Below are 16656 nucleotides of genomic sequence, written 5' to 3'. Positions count from 1 at the left end.
GAAGATCTATATATAAGAACGAAACATTTCACGGAAACCAACACTTACTGATGTTTTTTTTTTGAAGATTTTCTTAACACTTACTGATGTTGAAATCGAATATTTCAATCACTGAAAGCTTGCACAATTTTTAATTAGTTTCTTCTATCATTGAATATGTCTTCAGCTTTAATGTCTTCAGCTTTAATGGTCCAGTTTTCCCACAATTTTGATAGCTTCAGTGTCTCACACTAAACATTTCCAAAGACCATCAAAATATGTATCATTTTCTTTAACAACGCGCTTTTGATTTCCATTGACCGTACTTTGAAAAACACTCAATTCGGCCCATCACATGTCATACCTTTTTCTCTGCAATAGTTCATTTCGTATTTTATTAACTATTTTAGTCATGTTCTGATCATACATCTTCTATATAGATGGATCATATTCAGTATGAAACAGGAGTCAAACATGAAGCTTCGAAGAAACAAACATCCTAAGCAGCAACATATAGCCTAGTTGGCCACCTACTTTAATAGTTCTAAACGACGCCTAAGAAAAATATAAAATGAGCACACCGTCTTTTAAAATATTCCATGTAGTGTGATGTATCCACGGTTTGCACACCTTCTTAACCGTACTACATGTCGCCGTCGTACCTTTTCCATCCTCATTCCCCACTCGTATAATTAAAATAAACAATTGTTGCAAAATGTAAAACAACAACATTTTGATTAAAACTAAAAACACAAACCCACAAACCAAAACCCCCTTTCCCCTTTCCCTTATATAAAACCTACCTTAATTTTAACCTCCACAACCAACACACTCTCTTCTTTCTTGAACTACTCTTCTATCATGGGTATTCTGAGATCTTCCTCTTCTTCTTCCGCACTCAAATGGCTTGGATTTGTGACGGCGGTTTGGGTTCAGTCCATCTCCGGCAACAACTACACTTTCTCCAACTACTCTGGCGCTCTCAAGTCACTCATGAATCTCAACCAGCTTCAACTCAACAACCTCTCCGTCGCTAAAGACGTCGGAAAAGCCTTTGGAATCCTCGCTGGCCTCGCCTCCGACCGCCTCTCCACTCCAGTCATCCTCCTTATCGGTTCTTTAGAAGGTCTTCTTGGCTATGGTGTACAATGGCTCGTCGTTAGCCGCACCATCACCCCTCTCCCTTACTGGCAGGTACTAATAATATATTTTTCTTTTTTTTTTTCCTTAAACTTTGAACTAATAATATTCTTGAATTCAATAAAATCTTTTTTTTTTTTAAATCTTATACTAGCGCGATTCTTGATTTATGAGGTTTTGTTTGTGTTTGCAATGTTCAGATGTGTATATTCCTCTGTATGGGAGGAAACAGCACGACGTGGATGAACACGGCGGTTCTCGTTACTTGCATAAGAAACTTCCGGCGAAACCGTGGTCCGGTCTCCGGGATCTTGAAAGGGTACGTGGGTCTAAGCACTGCTATTTTCACCGATCTCTGCACCGCTCTGTTCTCGAACGATCCGGCGTCGTTTCTCGTTTTGCTCGCGGTGGTGCCTTTCGCGGTCTGTCTCACGGCGGTTTTCTTCCTCCGCGAGATCCCTCCTGCTTCCTCCGCCGACGAGGAGAACGAGGAGACTCGTTACTTCGCCGTGTTCAACGTCGTGGCCGTCGTCGTCGCTGTCTACCTTCAGTCTTACGACATCATCGGAATCAAAACCGGAGCGTTCTCAGTAGCTTTCGCTTCGATACTTCTCTTCCTCTTGTTCTCTCCCATCGCCGTACCTTTCCACTCCTTCATCCGAAGCTTGAATCGCGGTGAACAAGACGTGGAAGGTGGGCAGATTCAAGAACCGTTGCTGAGATCGGCGGAGAAGGAAGAAGTGGTTGTAGTAGCTACGGCCGCGGCGTCGGCGGTGGTGGTGGAAGAGGAGGATCATGTGGAGGAGGAGAGGAAGAGGCCGGTGGTGTTGGGAGAAGACCACACGATAATGGAAGCGATGATGACCGTCGATTTTTGGGTGCTGTTCGTCTCGTTCTTGTGTGGTGTAGGAACTGGTTTGGCAGTGATGAACAACATGGGCCAGATTGGTCTTGCACTTGGTTACACTGACGTCTCGATCTTCGTCTCCATGACTAGTATTTGGGGCTTCTTCGGTCGTATTCTCTCCGGTACACTCTCCGAACACTTTCTCAAGTAAGTCTCCTCCCGCTCTAATGACCTTTTCAATTTTTGTCATTTCCTATATATATATATATTTAAAAGAATTTAAACGCTGATTTTTTCATAAAATTTAGATATTATTAATTATATGTACTTGTATAAGTTTTTTAATATCTAACGATTTTCAAAGTGTACAAAAAATCTTATTACTTACTTGGTTAGATTGCCGACACTTTATGTTCCATACAATTGTATCCCTCACCTACCCCTTTCCACACAACAGTCAATGGTTTGTCTGCATTTTTCTCCACTTATTGACTTTTCAATTAAAGAAAATGGAACTTTTAGATTTCTCTTTTTGATTCATTTCAATAGTTTTTTGTTCTTGTGCATAGATAAGTCCAAATCCAGCAATATTGCTCTTTTTTATTAGGACCACACTGTTTAAGATCGTCACCACGTGATGAATGTCCCCCTTTAGATTCTTTACAAACTTTAAGATGTTTACAAACTAACTACATGCATATATTTTTGATAATAGATCATTATCAGCATGCTGATTTAATAACTTTACTAAGCAAATAGTGTGAATTTTACTCTTGATTTCTATAGGAAAGCTGGAACACCAAGACCACTATGGAACGCAGCATCTCAAATCCTCATGGCTGTAGGGTATCTACTAATGGCTTTTGCTGTGCCCAATTCACTTTACATCGGTTCAATGGTGGTCGGAGTTTGTTATGGTGTCCGTCTAGCCATTACTGTACCCACAGCATCAGAACTCTTTGGTCTCAAATACTATGGTCTCATCTACAACATCTTAATACTTAACTTACCACTCGGCTCGTTCCTCTTCTCTGGTCTCCTCGCTGGGTTCCTCTACGATGCAGAGGCTACACCAACTCCTGGTGGGGGCAACACTTGCGTTGGAGCTCATTGTTACCGTCTCATCTTCTTGGTGATGGCTTTAGCTTCTACTATTGGAGTCGGTTTAGATATTCTATTGGCTTATAGAACAAAGGAGATCTATGCTAAGATTCATGCAAGCAAAAAGGCCAAGAAATCTGGTAGTAGCCTGAGTTAAGAATTGTTTCGATCTAGATGGTTCATCATGATTTTTTAGTTTGAGATACTGATGTTCTTTTACATGGATGAATATTGGTTTCATGATACGATGTTGTACTTGTAGTCAGAGTCACCGCACACATGACACCAGTGTAAAATTTTCAAGATTTTGTTCATATATTTTGTTATATAATTGAATGAGATTTTACTATTAACATATCTAGTTATTTACTATTTTATTTTTACAAAAAGGTACTGAGCGGTTAGTATGGTCTAGACGTAAAACATCTCCAATGGTGTTACCACCATTGGAATCTTTAGCATTAGTAAACTATTTTTTTTTTGTGTTTGAATAGTTAAGAACTCATCTCCAAATTTGAAGTTCAATGGTGTTCTCCAACTTGGAGTTTTTAATACTTGTGAAAAAGAAAGCTTTGGCAAAGAACAAGAACAAAATAAAAGAGATAATCACAACTTAATTTAAGGAGGCTGGTTTATTCACACTGAAAGCAGAGCACCTAACATTATAACACAAAACACCCAAGAAGTTCAAACAGGGTATTTGGAATTCTCTATGGATTCTGACATAATGAACATGATGCAACAAATGGAGAAGCTTCCTGAGTTCTGTAACACAAATAGATAACGAATTACTTCCTGACATCAAATAGCACTCATGAAATACATAGCAACTAAACTCTTCTACCTGCACTTGGAAGTAGATTCCCATGTCAACAAGAACATTCTTGACATCAACATGGTTTTCCAAATTCTCGCCAGCCATTAGCAAAGCACAAGCAACCTCAAAAATCACAGCTCGTTACACTAGATCTATATAAAGACATGGTTGCTAATTTACTGTGGAACCCAAGTATAAGAGAATCAATACTCACAGGGAGGTAAAATGAGCAATAAGAGGTTTTGTACAGGACAATACGCTGGTAGCTACATGTTGAAAACCATTACATCACTCACAAATGGACTTGTAACCTGCAGCCTCCATCTCATTCCTTAGCTTGGTCAGCATTATCTGAATCTCTTTGTTCATTCTGTGTGATCTGTCCTTACTTTACAAACTGTTTCAAGAGATATCATAATAAGAAGATAAGAGAAGAGAAACAATCTGAGCATACCTTAGAATCAGCTGCAGGGGGAGTAGCAACAGCCTCCTCTGCCACTGGGGCTGATCCCTCAACGATGACACTGCTTCCTTCAGCAGAGACACCACTACACAAAACACAGACACAAACATCAGATGAATCCAAACAACAAAAAAACATAAAAATAAGTGGGAACCAAAGATGAAGCTTACGAAATCCTCAAGAGGGCATCGATGTGGCTGTACCAACGAGATGCGTTGACATACTGTGAAGTTGGGGGCTTTGCAAGAGCTGTAAAGACAGTGATGTCATCCTTTGAAGCCTGGTATCTGTAAAACAAACACAAAGGAAACTACTTGTTTACTCTTGTAGTTTTGAAAAAAAAGTCGAGACTTTAGGATCATAGAATCATACCCAGTGATGTAACTGCGAGTCAAGAGATGCTCGTCAAGCTTCTTCAATCCAGAGTCAGAGTTAAAGTTTGGGAAAGAAGCAGCCATTGTTTACTAAAGCTCGAGCCTTTTTTCACTGAACATATAGCAAATCAGGACAGATCAGAAACAGGAAACGTTATGTTGGTAAAATAAAAAAAATATCGAAACAGAGATTCATTAAGACATTAGCTCAGAACAGGAAGAAGACAAGACACGACGCATTGATCTAGGGTTCGTAATTCAAAAAGGTTATGTTTGATAGATAACATCAAATTTTGAATTTTTCAATCAGATACTAATAGAAAAATATATACTTCGAAATCGAACGAATCTAATAATAATCGTGAGAACAACTATACCGATGGAAAACGAGGGAGAGGGAGCATACCTGGGTTGCAAGGGAGATGACTTGAAGAAGAAGACGAGTGAGTGAGGCGGAGGGTTGCCGGAGAATGATTTTTTTTTTTCTCCAACACGAAACACAAAACATCAGCCACACCAATTCCACATGCCAGCTGTCCTAAGGATCAAATCCTTAAATCCCTTAGTTAAGGATTGATCCTTAGGTTATTTAGCTTAGATAATATTATTCTACTCTTATTTGCCTAGGTTAAAATGCTAAGGATTCTCAATGTACTCCCGTTGCAGATGGTCTAAGAAATGAAAACAACAAGCTCTGAGAACTTTCTAAGAAAAAAAAGTTGTGAACACTGATAAGACATGGCTTAAATAGACCGATTATGTAACAAGATTAGAAGAGGTGTTTTTATGTTGGAGAGCTACACCTCTCAACAAAGCCTATTAAATACAAAGGTCGGCCCATTTTTAACAAAGTAAATTGAAGATTTTAATCAGACTACTTTTGTTGTTGGTTCTTCATTTTTGGATATCCAAAACTAGTCTGATTTTAATCTAATTAGAACCAAAACAAAATATAGTTCAATTTGGATAATAAATACGGCCCAGCATATCTAAAAATAAATAAGTAAACCAAACAACAAAATTAGTCTGATTTTTAATCTAATTAGAACCAAAAGAAAATATAGTTCAATTTGGATAATAAATAGTTAAATACGGCCCAGCATATCTAAAAATAAATAATTGAACCGATAAAAATTAGTATAACCAAAATCACATGTATAATTAAAATAATACTATTTTAATATTTAACAAATATCTTATGTTCACTTTTCATGCATATTAACAAAACCTTTTGAAACGTATAAACAAATGAAAACTAAATATTAAATAATTTGACACTAAAATATATATATATGTATATATGCGCGTGTGCATAAACACAAAAAAATCACCTTTATGCATATAACTAAATTTGACCCGCGTTTGTAAAAGGCGATATCATTATTTTTACAAAAAAAAATATTTAATATAAATATTAGTTGCATTAGTTTATGTAGTTTATTTTTATATAATTTTATTCAAATGTGGTAAATTATGTATTTTAATTAGTTATTTTGATTTAAGTGTTTAATTTAATAAAAATTATAGTCACTGTTATATTTTAATTTAAATATTTAAAATTTGATGAAAATAATATATAAAGTATGTCACTTTATGTTTTTTACATGCGTATCAGATTAAAATTCAGTTTTAAATTTTGTGAAATAAAGTGAAAACGTTAATTTGTGATGTTAATATATTTATATTTTAAACTTGTAAGAGTAATTTTTAATACAGTTTTCAAAAAAAAAATCTATTAACTGATTCATATTATAACATAATATTATAATCTAAAAAATATATACTTTGATATAGTAATCCTTTACCGGTCTGCATTGGTCAAATTTTGTTTTGATACATTTTAGATATAAATGAGTTAATGTGTTTATCAAAAATGTCTCGTATTTGATTAAAGTATTACATGATTAATGAAATAAACTATAAAATCTATAATGGTAAGATTATCAATCGTAATCAGTTTCATATATTATAAACAATATAATAATTTCTCCGTATCATTTTAACTGGTGTTTTATAAAAAAAATGTTTCATTTTAAGTGATATTTTCAAGTTTCTATATAAAAAATAAATACAATTTAATATTTCAAAAATTTATATTCTGCAGTATACTTTTTTATTGATTGAATTATTTGTAGTTATTGTTGTTTTTAAACAAACTAAAAAGATTGAATAAAATTTTGTAACTTTTTAATCGATGTACAAAATTTTTTAAATCCACTCATTTTAATATAGAGAAATATTATTCAAATTTAAATATCTTTCTAAGAAAAGGTGGCGTCTAGAAATGAATGAATATGATGAAGGAAAAGAAATGAATTGATTTTTTTTTTTTTAAAGTGAGGAAAAGAAATGAATTGATAGAACACCGAAAACGGTGTGGTTTAGACACGAAACGCGAGACCGCATCGGCTGGGTAGGAATAGTGGCACCGGTTAAATTGAGTCACTCTGAGTCTTGGCGGGAAGTGATCAGCGTACGCAGGATGAACCGCATTCCGGAAAGTGGATGTTGAACATACAAGGCATGTAATCACATAGGGATGCCGTGGTGGGGGATCAGAGTTGACCTCTTGAACGTGCAGTAGGTCATAGAGCTCTAGGTTGAATGGAGTCATAATTCTACGTGTGGTGATGAATGAATTTATTATTTTGTTTGATTGTGTGAAATGCTGATTGTCATTGGTTAGTCGGTTCTTGTTTCGCGTTGAGTAGTATAAAGATTTATGCGAGGAAGCTAGTCTAAAACCGAACCACTGAGTAATCCATTTGTTCTCCCTTTCTTTTCTCTTGTGCGCATGATTGTGAGTAGAAGTGTCGGAAATGGTTGGAGTGAGAATTCATACAGGAGAAAACGGATTTGGAATATTTGAAATCAGTAACGGGACACCGGAAGTGTCGGTTGATTAGATAGATGTCCTTAATCCCGGTCTCGTTGACTCTGAAAATGTAATGGGGGAGGCGGGTACTGTTTGACTAGAACATATAGCCCAATAGTTCGATTGTTTTTGTCCATATTACTAGAAGGGCATAAATTAATATGTAAACTCTAATAAAATCCAAAGTACTCTATATATTTTCATAGTAGGTGTTACAAAACATAACCCAAGTATTAGCAGGCCCAACTCAGAAAAGCCCACGCCACTCTCAAACCAGCAAAAGCCCACTCCAGCTCAATCACTTGCAACGGTTATTACACAAGAAGACAAAGACAGAGTTGGAGTGGAGAAGAGAAAGGAAAAGCAGAGCATGATGTCATGTACGAAACCGTGTGGTCCTGAACTGCACAATTCATTCTCTGCCCTTGGATCTCTCGGAGAAGCAAGATGAAGACAAGTGTAATAGGAACTAGGGTTTTCCCACTTGTGTATTTAAGCAAATGCTAGTCATTGTAAAACCTTAAGAATCAAGAAATATAAAAGAACATTTTTCTGAGTCTTCACTATCAAAGCTTTTATGGTATCAGAGCCATGGAAGCTCTTGAACTTTACACGCCACCAGCTCTAGACATAGTTAACTGTGTCACAGTCAAACTCTCCGAGAGAAACTATCTCTTGTGGAAGAATCAGTTCGAAGCCTTCCTCAACGGTCAACGTTTGCTAGGGTTTGTAAATGGATCTTCTCCTCGACCTCCAGCAACGCTTGCCGTTCCGGGAATCAACGGTACAACAACAGCAGCGACGAACCCTGACTACTACACTTGGTTTCAAACTGACCAAGTGATCAAGTCGTGGCTGTTAGGGTCATTTTCTGAAGAAATCCAGAGTCTTGTTGTCTCGTGCAACACTTCTCACGAGATCTGGGTAGCGCTAGCCCAACACTACAACAGACCGACGTCATCACGTCTGTTTGAACTCCAACGAAAACTCCAGACAGTGGCCAAGAAGGAACGGTCCATGTCAGAGTATCTCACCGAAGTCAAGCTCATCTGTGACCAGCTAGCCTCGATTGGAAGCCCTGTACCTGAAAGGATGAAAATTTTTGCTGCTCTTCAAGGTTTGGGGAAGGATTATGAGCCTCTCATAACCAGTATTGAGGGATCCGTTGACATGCTACCAAACCCTACCTTGGAAGATCACATTCCTCGCCTCTACAGCTATGACTCTCGCATCCAACGATACAATGTTCCTACTGAAGTGTCTCCCCACATGGCCTTCAATGTAGAGCGTTCTAACAACCAGAATAGCTACTACAACTCCAGAGGAAGAGGTCAATCTAACAGACGCTTCGGTAGTAACAGAGGTAGAGGGTCGTTTTCAACAAGAGGCCGCGGATTTCACCAGCAGTTGTCATCTTCAGGGTCACGGTCTGGCTCTTCAGTGTCGTCTAACTCCTCCAACGATAGACCATCATGTCAGATATGTGGGTTGTATGGTCATTCCGCACTGAGATGCTGGCACAGGTTCGATAACACTTACAGCGAAGAAGAGATGCCAGCAGCGATGGCAGCAATGCGCATTACAGACATCACGGATTCTGGTGGTGCTGAGTGGATAGCAGACTCGGGTGCCACTTCTCACATCACAAACTCACCTCAGCACCTGGCTTATGCTCAACCTTACAGAGGAAACGATGCTGTGCTCATTGGTGATGGAAGTTTCTTGCCGATTACTCATGTCGGATCAGCAGACATTGCTTCAACGTCAGGTACATCACTTCCACTTAAAGATGTATTAGTGTGTCCTGGTATTACTAAATCGTTGTTGTCTGTGTCTAAGCTCACCAATGACTGTCCTTGCTCTTTTGAGTTTGATGCTAACCGAGTGTTTGTGAAGGACAAGCAAACACAAAATCTGCTGAAACAAGGAAACACCCGTGATGGTCTGTACAGTCTCCAATCTCCGAAGCCTCAAGCTCACTACTCAACAAGACAGACTGCTGCGAGTGATGAGGTGTGGCATAGGCGGTTGGGACACCCACAAGATCAGACCTTGAAGTATCTGAGTCATAATAAGTTCATTTCTATCAATAAAAGTACCATGAGGATGTGTGAGTCATGTCAACTAGGGAAGAGTTGTAGGTTGCCGTTTGTTGATTCTACTTTTGTTGCTTCTAGACCCTTAGAGAGAGTTCATTGTGATCTCTGGGGTCCATCACCTGTTACCTCTAATCAAGGATTCAGATTTTATGTCATCTTTATAGACAACTATTCTCGATTCTGTTGGTTGTTTCCTTTAAAGACCAAAGCTGATTTCTACTCAACATTTGTGTCGTTCCAGAAGTTAGTCGAGAACCAGTTGTCCCATAAAATCAAAATATTTCAGTGTGATGGAGGAGGTGAGTTCACTAGCAACAAGTTTGTGGAACATCTCAGAGACAAAGGGATTCAACAATTCATCTCCTGCCCCTACACTCCGCAACAAAATGGTTTAGCAGAGCGTAAACATCGACATGTTACAGAGATTGGTCTGACGATGATGTTTCAAAGCAGAACACCACAGCAGTACTGGGTGGAAGCCTTCTACACAGCCAACTTCTTGAGTAACCTACTTCCCTCATCAGCGTTGTCAGACAAAAGAACTCCATATGAACTTCTCTATGGAAAAGCACCAGATTACTCTGCTCTGCGATCATTTGGGTGTTCCTGCTATCCTATGCTACGAGATTACGCTGCAAACAAGTTCGATCCTCGCTCTCTTCACTGTGTTTTTCTGGGATACAATGAGAAATATAAAGGCTATAGGTGCCTCTACCCTCCAACAGGACGTGTCTACATATCAAGACATGTGTTGTTCGATGAGTTGAGTTTTCCTTTCGGATCTCTGTACAAAAGCTATCACTCTTCGACTGTCACGCCTTCTCTAGAAGCATGGCAACGAAGCTTCATGTCAAAGGAACCAGTGCAGGCCGAATGCAGGTCACATCAAGCTCCACCAGTGTTGAGATCAACTGTCCAAATATCAACGCCTCCTCTGTTCAATGCTGCAGACTTTCCACCTCTAACGAGTAACACAAGTGTGTTGAGAAACTCTCAGCCTCGTGAAGACATAAGTGCAGAGGCAGCTGACAGGCCATCTATTAGTACCTCAGCGGTAGACTCCGGTTCAAGGACTAGTGGGACCGTACAGACGACAATACCGATATCAACATCTCAGCACAGCATGGTGACAAGATCGAAAGCAGGGATAAGAAAACCGAATCCCAAATATGCTCTTCTGGCTCACAGACCAACAGATCCTTTGCCTACTTCAGTGGTTGCTGCTCTTAAAGATCCACAATGGAACGGAGCTATGAGTGAAGAGTTCGATAATTGTATCATCACAAACACATGGTCACTTGTTCCCAGAACTTCTGATATGCACGTGTTGGGAAATCGATGGATTTACAGATACAAGCTCAACGCCGACGGCACAATAAAAAATCCCAGAGCTCGTCTAGTTGTTCAAGGGAACAACCAAGAAGAAGGAGTCGACTATCTGGAGACTTACAGTCCCGTTGTGAGAACAGCTACCGTGCGTACAGTCCTCCATCTTGCGACTATCATGAGATGGGATGTGAAGCAGATGGATGTTAAAAATGCGTTTTTGCATGGGGATCTTAAGGAAACTGTATATATGAGGCAACCGGCAGGCTTTGTAGACAAGACGAAGCCAGATCACGTCTGTCACCTCCACAAATCATTGTACGGCCTCAAGCAATCTCCACGTGCTTGGTTCAACAAATTCAGTGACTTCCTTATCGAGTTTGGGTTTGTGTGCAGTGTTAAGGATCCATCGTTGTTTATATACAACAAAGCTGGGAACATAATAATGCTTTTGTTGTATGTGGACGACATGGCTATCACTGGCAACAACTCTGCAACTTTGAACAAGCTTCTAGAGGAGTTGAACTCAAAGTTCAGAATGAAAGATTTGGGAAGACTTCACTATTTTCTTGGGATACAAGCGACGTTTCATGAAGGTGGTTTGTTCCTCTCCCAAGAACAATATGCAGTGGATATTCTTGGTGCAGCAGGAATGGAGAATTGCTCACCAGTGAATACTCCTCTGCCGCTACAGCTCAACAAAGTGCCAGATCAAGACAAACCGTTTCACAACCCTTCTTACTTCAGAAAAATGGCTGGAAAACTCCAATACTTGACCCTGACAAGGCCGGACGTGCAGTTCGCAGTGAACTATGTGTGCCAAAAGATGCACTCCCCGTCTGTTGCTGACTTCGCAAATCTGAAGAGGATTTTGCGTTATATCAAGGGGACAATCTCGATGGGAATTTCTCTTGTTAACGACACCGACTGTACACTCCGGGCATACAGTGACAGTGATTGGGCGGGTTGCCAAGAGACAAGGCGGTCCACAGGAGGTTTTTGTACTTTTCTAGGCCAAAACCTTATATCTTGGTCATCAAAGAAGCAGGAAACGGTGTCTAAAAGCTCTACGGAGGCTGAGTACCGCTCTTTGTCTGAAACAGCGTCGGAATTGGCGTGGATGAGCATGTTGCTTCGTGAGCTGGGCATTTCTCTTCCTGTCACGCCTCAGCTGTTCGGAGACAACCTGTCTTCGATCTACTTGACTGCAAATCCAGCCTTTCATCGACGTTCGAAGCACTTTGAGACTCATTATCACTACGTCCGTGAAAGAGTAGCGCTGGGATCTCTGGAAGTTAAACACGTACCGGCTCGACTTCAACTCGCAGATATCTTTACGAAATCGCTTCCGACGGCACCATTCTGCAGCTTACGTTTCAAACTAGGCGTTGACGTTCCTCCCACGCTTAGTTTGAGAGGGGATATTAGCAGGCCCAACTCAGAAAAGCCCACGCCACTCTCAAACCAGCAAAAGCCCACTCCAGCTCAATCACTTGCAACGGTTATTACACAAGAAGACAAAGACAGAGTTGGAGTGGAGAAGAGAAAGGAAAAGCAGAGCATGATGTCATGTACGAAACCGTGTGGTCCTGAACTGCACAATTCATTCTCTGCCCTTGGATCTCTCGGAGAAGCAAGATGAAGACAAGTGTAATAGGAACTAGGGTTTTCCCACTTGTGTATTTAAGCAAATGCTAGTCATTGTAAAACCTTAAGAATCAAGAAATATAAAAGAACATTTTTCTGAGTCTTCACTATCAAAGCTTTTACCAAGAACATTGGGAAAAGAAGAAAGTGTAGAGTATTTAAATAATAATTAAAAACACACTGGATCACTGGCAGACTGTGAATTTGCAAGTCCCCGAGTTAGCCTTGATGAAACGGATAGCTGTCATGAGAACATCATGCTCCGAGTTCCCAAGGAGAGCCATATTTGTATATGTGATCACAGCAACAGAGTTATAAGGAAAGCCAAGAGAGTTGTATGAATTGAGTAATGCAGTTGTTGCTTCCCTTAGGAGAGTCTTGTAGGCTTCTCCTCTCCCGTTAAGCGCTTCCCGTACTGTCATATCATTACCATATCTCCTCCCGGCTACTAGTCCAAACGCGACCGCAACCTTCGTGTCTGGACCTATCACCTTCCAGTAGCATCTGTATTCAGGTCTTATCCATAACCTATATGTAAGTCACAAATCCAAAATGTTATGTATTTAAGATAGGTTGGCCAATTTTGATATATGTAAAAAGCAATGAGTTAAGTAGAAAACTCACTGGTGAGAACAAGCTGAGGGCTCCACAAATGGAACTGGAGGGATTGGAGGCAAAGGTGGAAGCTTAAACTGAGGTGGCGATGTAGCTGGAGGAGGACTCATGGCCGGGGCCTTAGGAGAAGGTAAGACCGGGACTTGAACAATTGGAGGCAAAGGTGGAAGCTTAACCTGAGGAGGCGGCATGACCGGGAACTGGGGAGGAGGCATGACCGAAGCTGGTGGTGGTTTAGGACAAGAAGACATTGGCTGAACCGGCTGAGCAAGAAGGGCATCCACAACGAAAGTTTCAATCCCAAAGAAATTAAACAATAGTTTAAGTTTCTGCGTAGGACCTGAAGCGATGCTGCAACTACTACTTGAGGTTTGTTGAGCTCCATTGTCTGAAACCTGAGCATAACAGTTGCTTAGATCCGGTGTCCCGTCGAATCTCATCACATATCCTCCAAGCCAGTTAGTGGTCTCTTCTCTTGACATATAGACTTGTCCATTTTCATCCAAACATGTGACACTAACCTTGATTCCTGCAAGAAATAAACAACACACAATCTTAACAAACAAGAGCAGAGATACAGCAAACACACAAAGTGTCTACAATGTCATTCTTACTAACTTACCGGAGACGGGAAAATCGAACAAAGATTTCTCTCCATCCTTGCATTGGTCACAAAACACCGTGCCCGTGACCGTGGCATATCCGGTAACTCCATTCACAGTTAAGCAAAGAATAAGAAAGGCCACAAAGATAATATTATGATTTGAATCCATTTGATATCTTCTCAGGCCTATAAGCAATAAAGAAGAAGAAGAAGAGAATAATCTGAGAAGTTATGAAAAGAGTAAATAAAAAGGAAATCATCACTTCTCCAACCTTCAACTGCTAAAATATTAAATGTGGTTGTTGACAATGGACAAGAAAAAAACTATAGTTTATGGTCTGAACATTAGAGTATTTGTACGACTCAAGAACATTAATATTTCTGCCTCCAAGATTTGTAATGGATTATTAATTATATCCCTAACCTTTTGTGCTGAGCAATAAATATTTCAAGACTTTGTATGAATATAGTTGTGTTGAGCTGTAACTAATGTGAACACAGTTCCACGTACAACACGTGAAGTATGAAATTTAAGAGAAAAATAAATTTTAGTCGACGTGCGCAGTTCCTAAGCCATATCGGCACATACTTTACAGATTTAACTATCTACTAGATTTTGACCCGCACGCCCGTGCGGGTGTATATTTCAAAAATATATTGTTATTTATTTTTATATCAATATCAAAACTGGATAAAAAATTCAAATCTGGAGAACCGAACCGATCACGATCCGAAAGAGTAATACCAAACCCGAACCAAAATTGATTAAGTATCCAAATTATTCAAAATTTTGATCTTTAGACAACTGAAACCATAACCAATTCGAACCGAAGTATTTTGGATATCAAAATATATCCGAAAATATTTATATACATATATATATATTAATTATTTTAGTTTTAATGTATATAAAAACATCCATAATATATATGATACTTTTAGGTTGGTTTAATTACTTGAAAATATATAGAAATAGTCAAATATAAATATCTAACATAGTGGAAGTGCACTCAAAACACCAAAAATATTTAAAATAATTATTGATTTTTGATCCAAAATTTAAACCAAACCAATTTATATGTTAAGTTTAGGTATTCTGACATATGTTATTCAGATTTATATACAATATATTATTTTATTTATAGATTTTAAGAAATTTAAAATATATAATGAATTTTAAAAATAACTTAAATGATTTATCTGAACCGAACTAAACCCGCAAAGATCCGAATATAATTCAAACTGAAATTTAGAAATATCTGAATGAGGCTGAAATCTTTAAATAAAAGAAATAATAAATATGTTATTATTGTTTTGTAAACAATTCTCGTTTATTATTAACTTATTGAAAATATAATGGCTAAATATGTAAATAAAAAAAGTACACATCTCTATTATCCATGTTTCCAAACATATCTCATTTATTCTACTATTTTTATTTTCAAACAATCCAATTGTGTAAATAATATAGATATAATATCTGGTTTAAAAAGATTCTTAAAACTACATAACTATTGACATATATTAGTTTTGGCATTTAGGTTATTCATTACATAGCCCATAAACTGTTGAAAAAGAAAACGTAATGGGCCTTTTCAGTGAGGATTACGTGAAATGTTGTTGAACAATTAAGCAAAATTTTGTGTTTAATGCCAGTGGCATTCTGTTGTAAATAAAGAAGAAAAATAAGGGTTATTTCTCATTTGTACTTCACTTTTAATAGGATAGATTTATCGAACCACTATTATTGCAGTTTCAAAGACATGTTCAGCTGTTTTCTTGATTTAAGAAAAGAGGTTCTTGTAGTGTAGGAAAGTCATGCATTAGTGAATGTTAACACCAATACTTGTTTGATTACCATCATGGAAGCAGACTCACAATAACTAGAGCAGTAAAGCCCCTCTCAACGACAAGGGAAAGAAAAAAAACGCAGGTTACCATAGGATTTTCGTCGAAAACCAAACATGATCTGCAATTGTGCATTAGCATGGTTCTCCAACCTATAGGAAAATTCTATAGACATTTTCACTCAACTAGTAAGAGCATCCATTGTAGAATCCTTCAAAAAAAAATTTTATTATTTTGTTAGTTTTTTTGTTTAATTAAAGAAAAAAACCTAACTAATCATGGACCACTACGTGTCGTGGGGTCCGCGATACAGTAACGAAACTCAACATGGATCAATCCTTAGTTTCAGATTTTTTGAAACTGATCCGACACGGAAACCAACAAAAATCATATTTTAATATATTTTTTTTTTAAGGATTGGGTTTATAAACTCCATTGTACATACTCTAACCGCTTAATTTCCTGAAACGCTACTCCATCTTCAATAAAGAAAATGTTAAAAAGGCCCCCCTCTTTTCAGTAGTGCAAGGGCAAAACGAAACACTTGTATCCTAAAATTGATACATTCAAGTAAGATCTCAAATCGTGAACCAGTACGGTTTTAACATCACTAAATACCAAGGTCTAGTTTTCATCAAAGAAGAACTAATAATTCGACACCCAACTACATCGCGCTTCAGATTTTCTGCTTGTTAGAAGAAGAGACCGCCATTTCTCACTGTAATCAGCCCCTACTCTAGCAAACACGGTACCAGACCGAACGGTCCATCATCTAGCGAGCATAACTAAACCATCAATAGATCCTCCCAGACAAAGAAAGTGAACTTTGATCCTGAAACGTTCTGCAAGTTCCATAAGAAAAGGGACACCTCACCAAAGAATGTCAAACCCGAATCCTTCTCTTAGTAAAACAAGCATAAA

General features: G+C 38.4%; 3 protein-coding genes across 16 annotated transcripts; 1 reads left to right on the top strand and 2 right to left on the bottom strand.

Annotated features, from left to right (window-relative positions):
• The first annotated feature begins 709 nt into the window (after nucleotides 1–709).
• LOC108828445 (protein NUCLEAR FUSION DEFECTIVE 4) lies at nucleotides 710–3422 on the top strand. The gene is made up of 3 exons (XM_018602143.2): nucleotides 710–1173; nucleotides 1320–2173; nucleotides 2753–3422. The coding sequence occupies exons 1-3, from the start codon at nucleotides 841–843 to the stop codon at nucleotides 3222–3224; spliced, it is 1659 nt and encodes a 552-aa protein (XP_018457645.1). The 5' UTR covers nucleotides 710–840; the 3' UTR covers nucleotides 3225–3422.
• A 158-nt stretch (nucleotides 3423–3580) lies between these two features.
• On the bottom strand, nucleotides 3581–5460 carry LOC108826137 (elongation factor 1-delta 1). 14 transcript variants are annotated; one of them, XR_008938800.1, is made up of 7 exons: nucleotides 5128–5460; nucleotides 4720–4833; nucleotides 4518–4634; nucleotides 4339–4432; nucleotides 4099–4263; nucleotides 3912–4007; nucleotides 3581–3832 (listed from the first exon to the last, which is right to left on the bottom strand). XR_008938800.1 is itself a non-coding variant. In XM_056994514.1 (6 exons), the coding sequence occupies exons 2-5, from the start codon at nucleotides 4803–4805 to the stop codon at nucleotides 4210–4212; spliced, it is 351 nt and encodes a 116-aa protein (XP_056850494.1). In that variant the 5' UTR covers nucleotides 4806–4833; nucleotides 5128–5460; the 3' UTR covers nucleotides 3581–4036; nucleotides 4181–4209. The 14 variants fall into 14 exon arrangements, 4 of the variants coding, with proteins under 4 accessions (XP_056850494.1, XP_056850495.1, XP_056850496.1 ...); XR_008938801.1 differs by having other exon boundaries at nucleotides 3912–4036; nucleotides 4133–4263; XR_008938803.1 differs by having other exon boundaries at nucleotides 3912–4036; nucleotides 4181–4263.
• Nucleotides 5461–12719: 7259 nt separating this feature from the next.
• On the bottom strand, nucleotides 12720–14206 carry LOC108826959 (uncharacterized). Its single transcript, XM_018600303.2, has 3 exons — nucleotides 13906–14206; nucleotides 13293–13812; nucleotides 12720–13196 (listed from the first exon to the last, which is right to left on the bottom strand). Exons 1-3 carry the CDS (start codon nucleotides 14054–14056, stop codon nucleotides 12854–12856), a joined length of 1014 nt encoding a protein of 337 aa, XP_018455805.2. The 5' UTR covers nucleotides 14057–14206; the 3' UTR covers nucleotides 12720–12853.
• Nucleotides 14207–16656: the final 2450 nt, after the last annotated feature.

This window comes from Raphanus sativus, chromosome 9 (genome assembly GCF_000801105.2).
Source record: "Raphanus sativus cultivar WK10039 chromosome 9, ASM80110v3, whole genome shotgun sequence".
Classification (NCBI taxonomy): Eukaryota; Viridiplantae; Streptophyta; class Magnoliopsida; order Brassicales; family Brassicaceae; genus Raphanus; species Raphanus sativus.
Note: the sequence above shows the minus strand (reverse complement) of the source record. Positions and strands in the feature narration are given on the sequence as shown.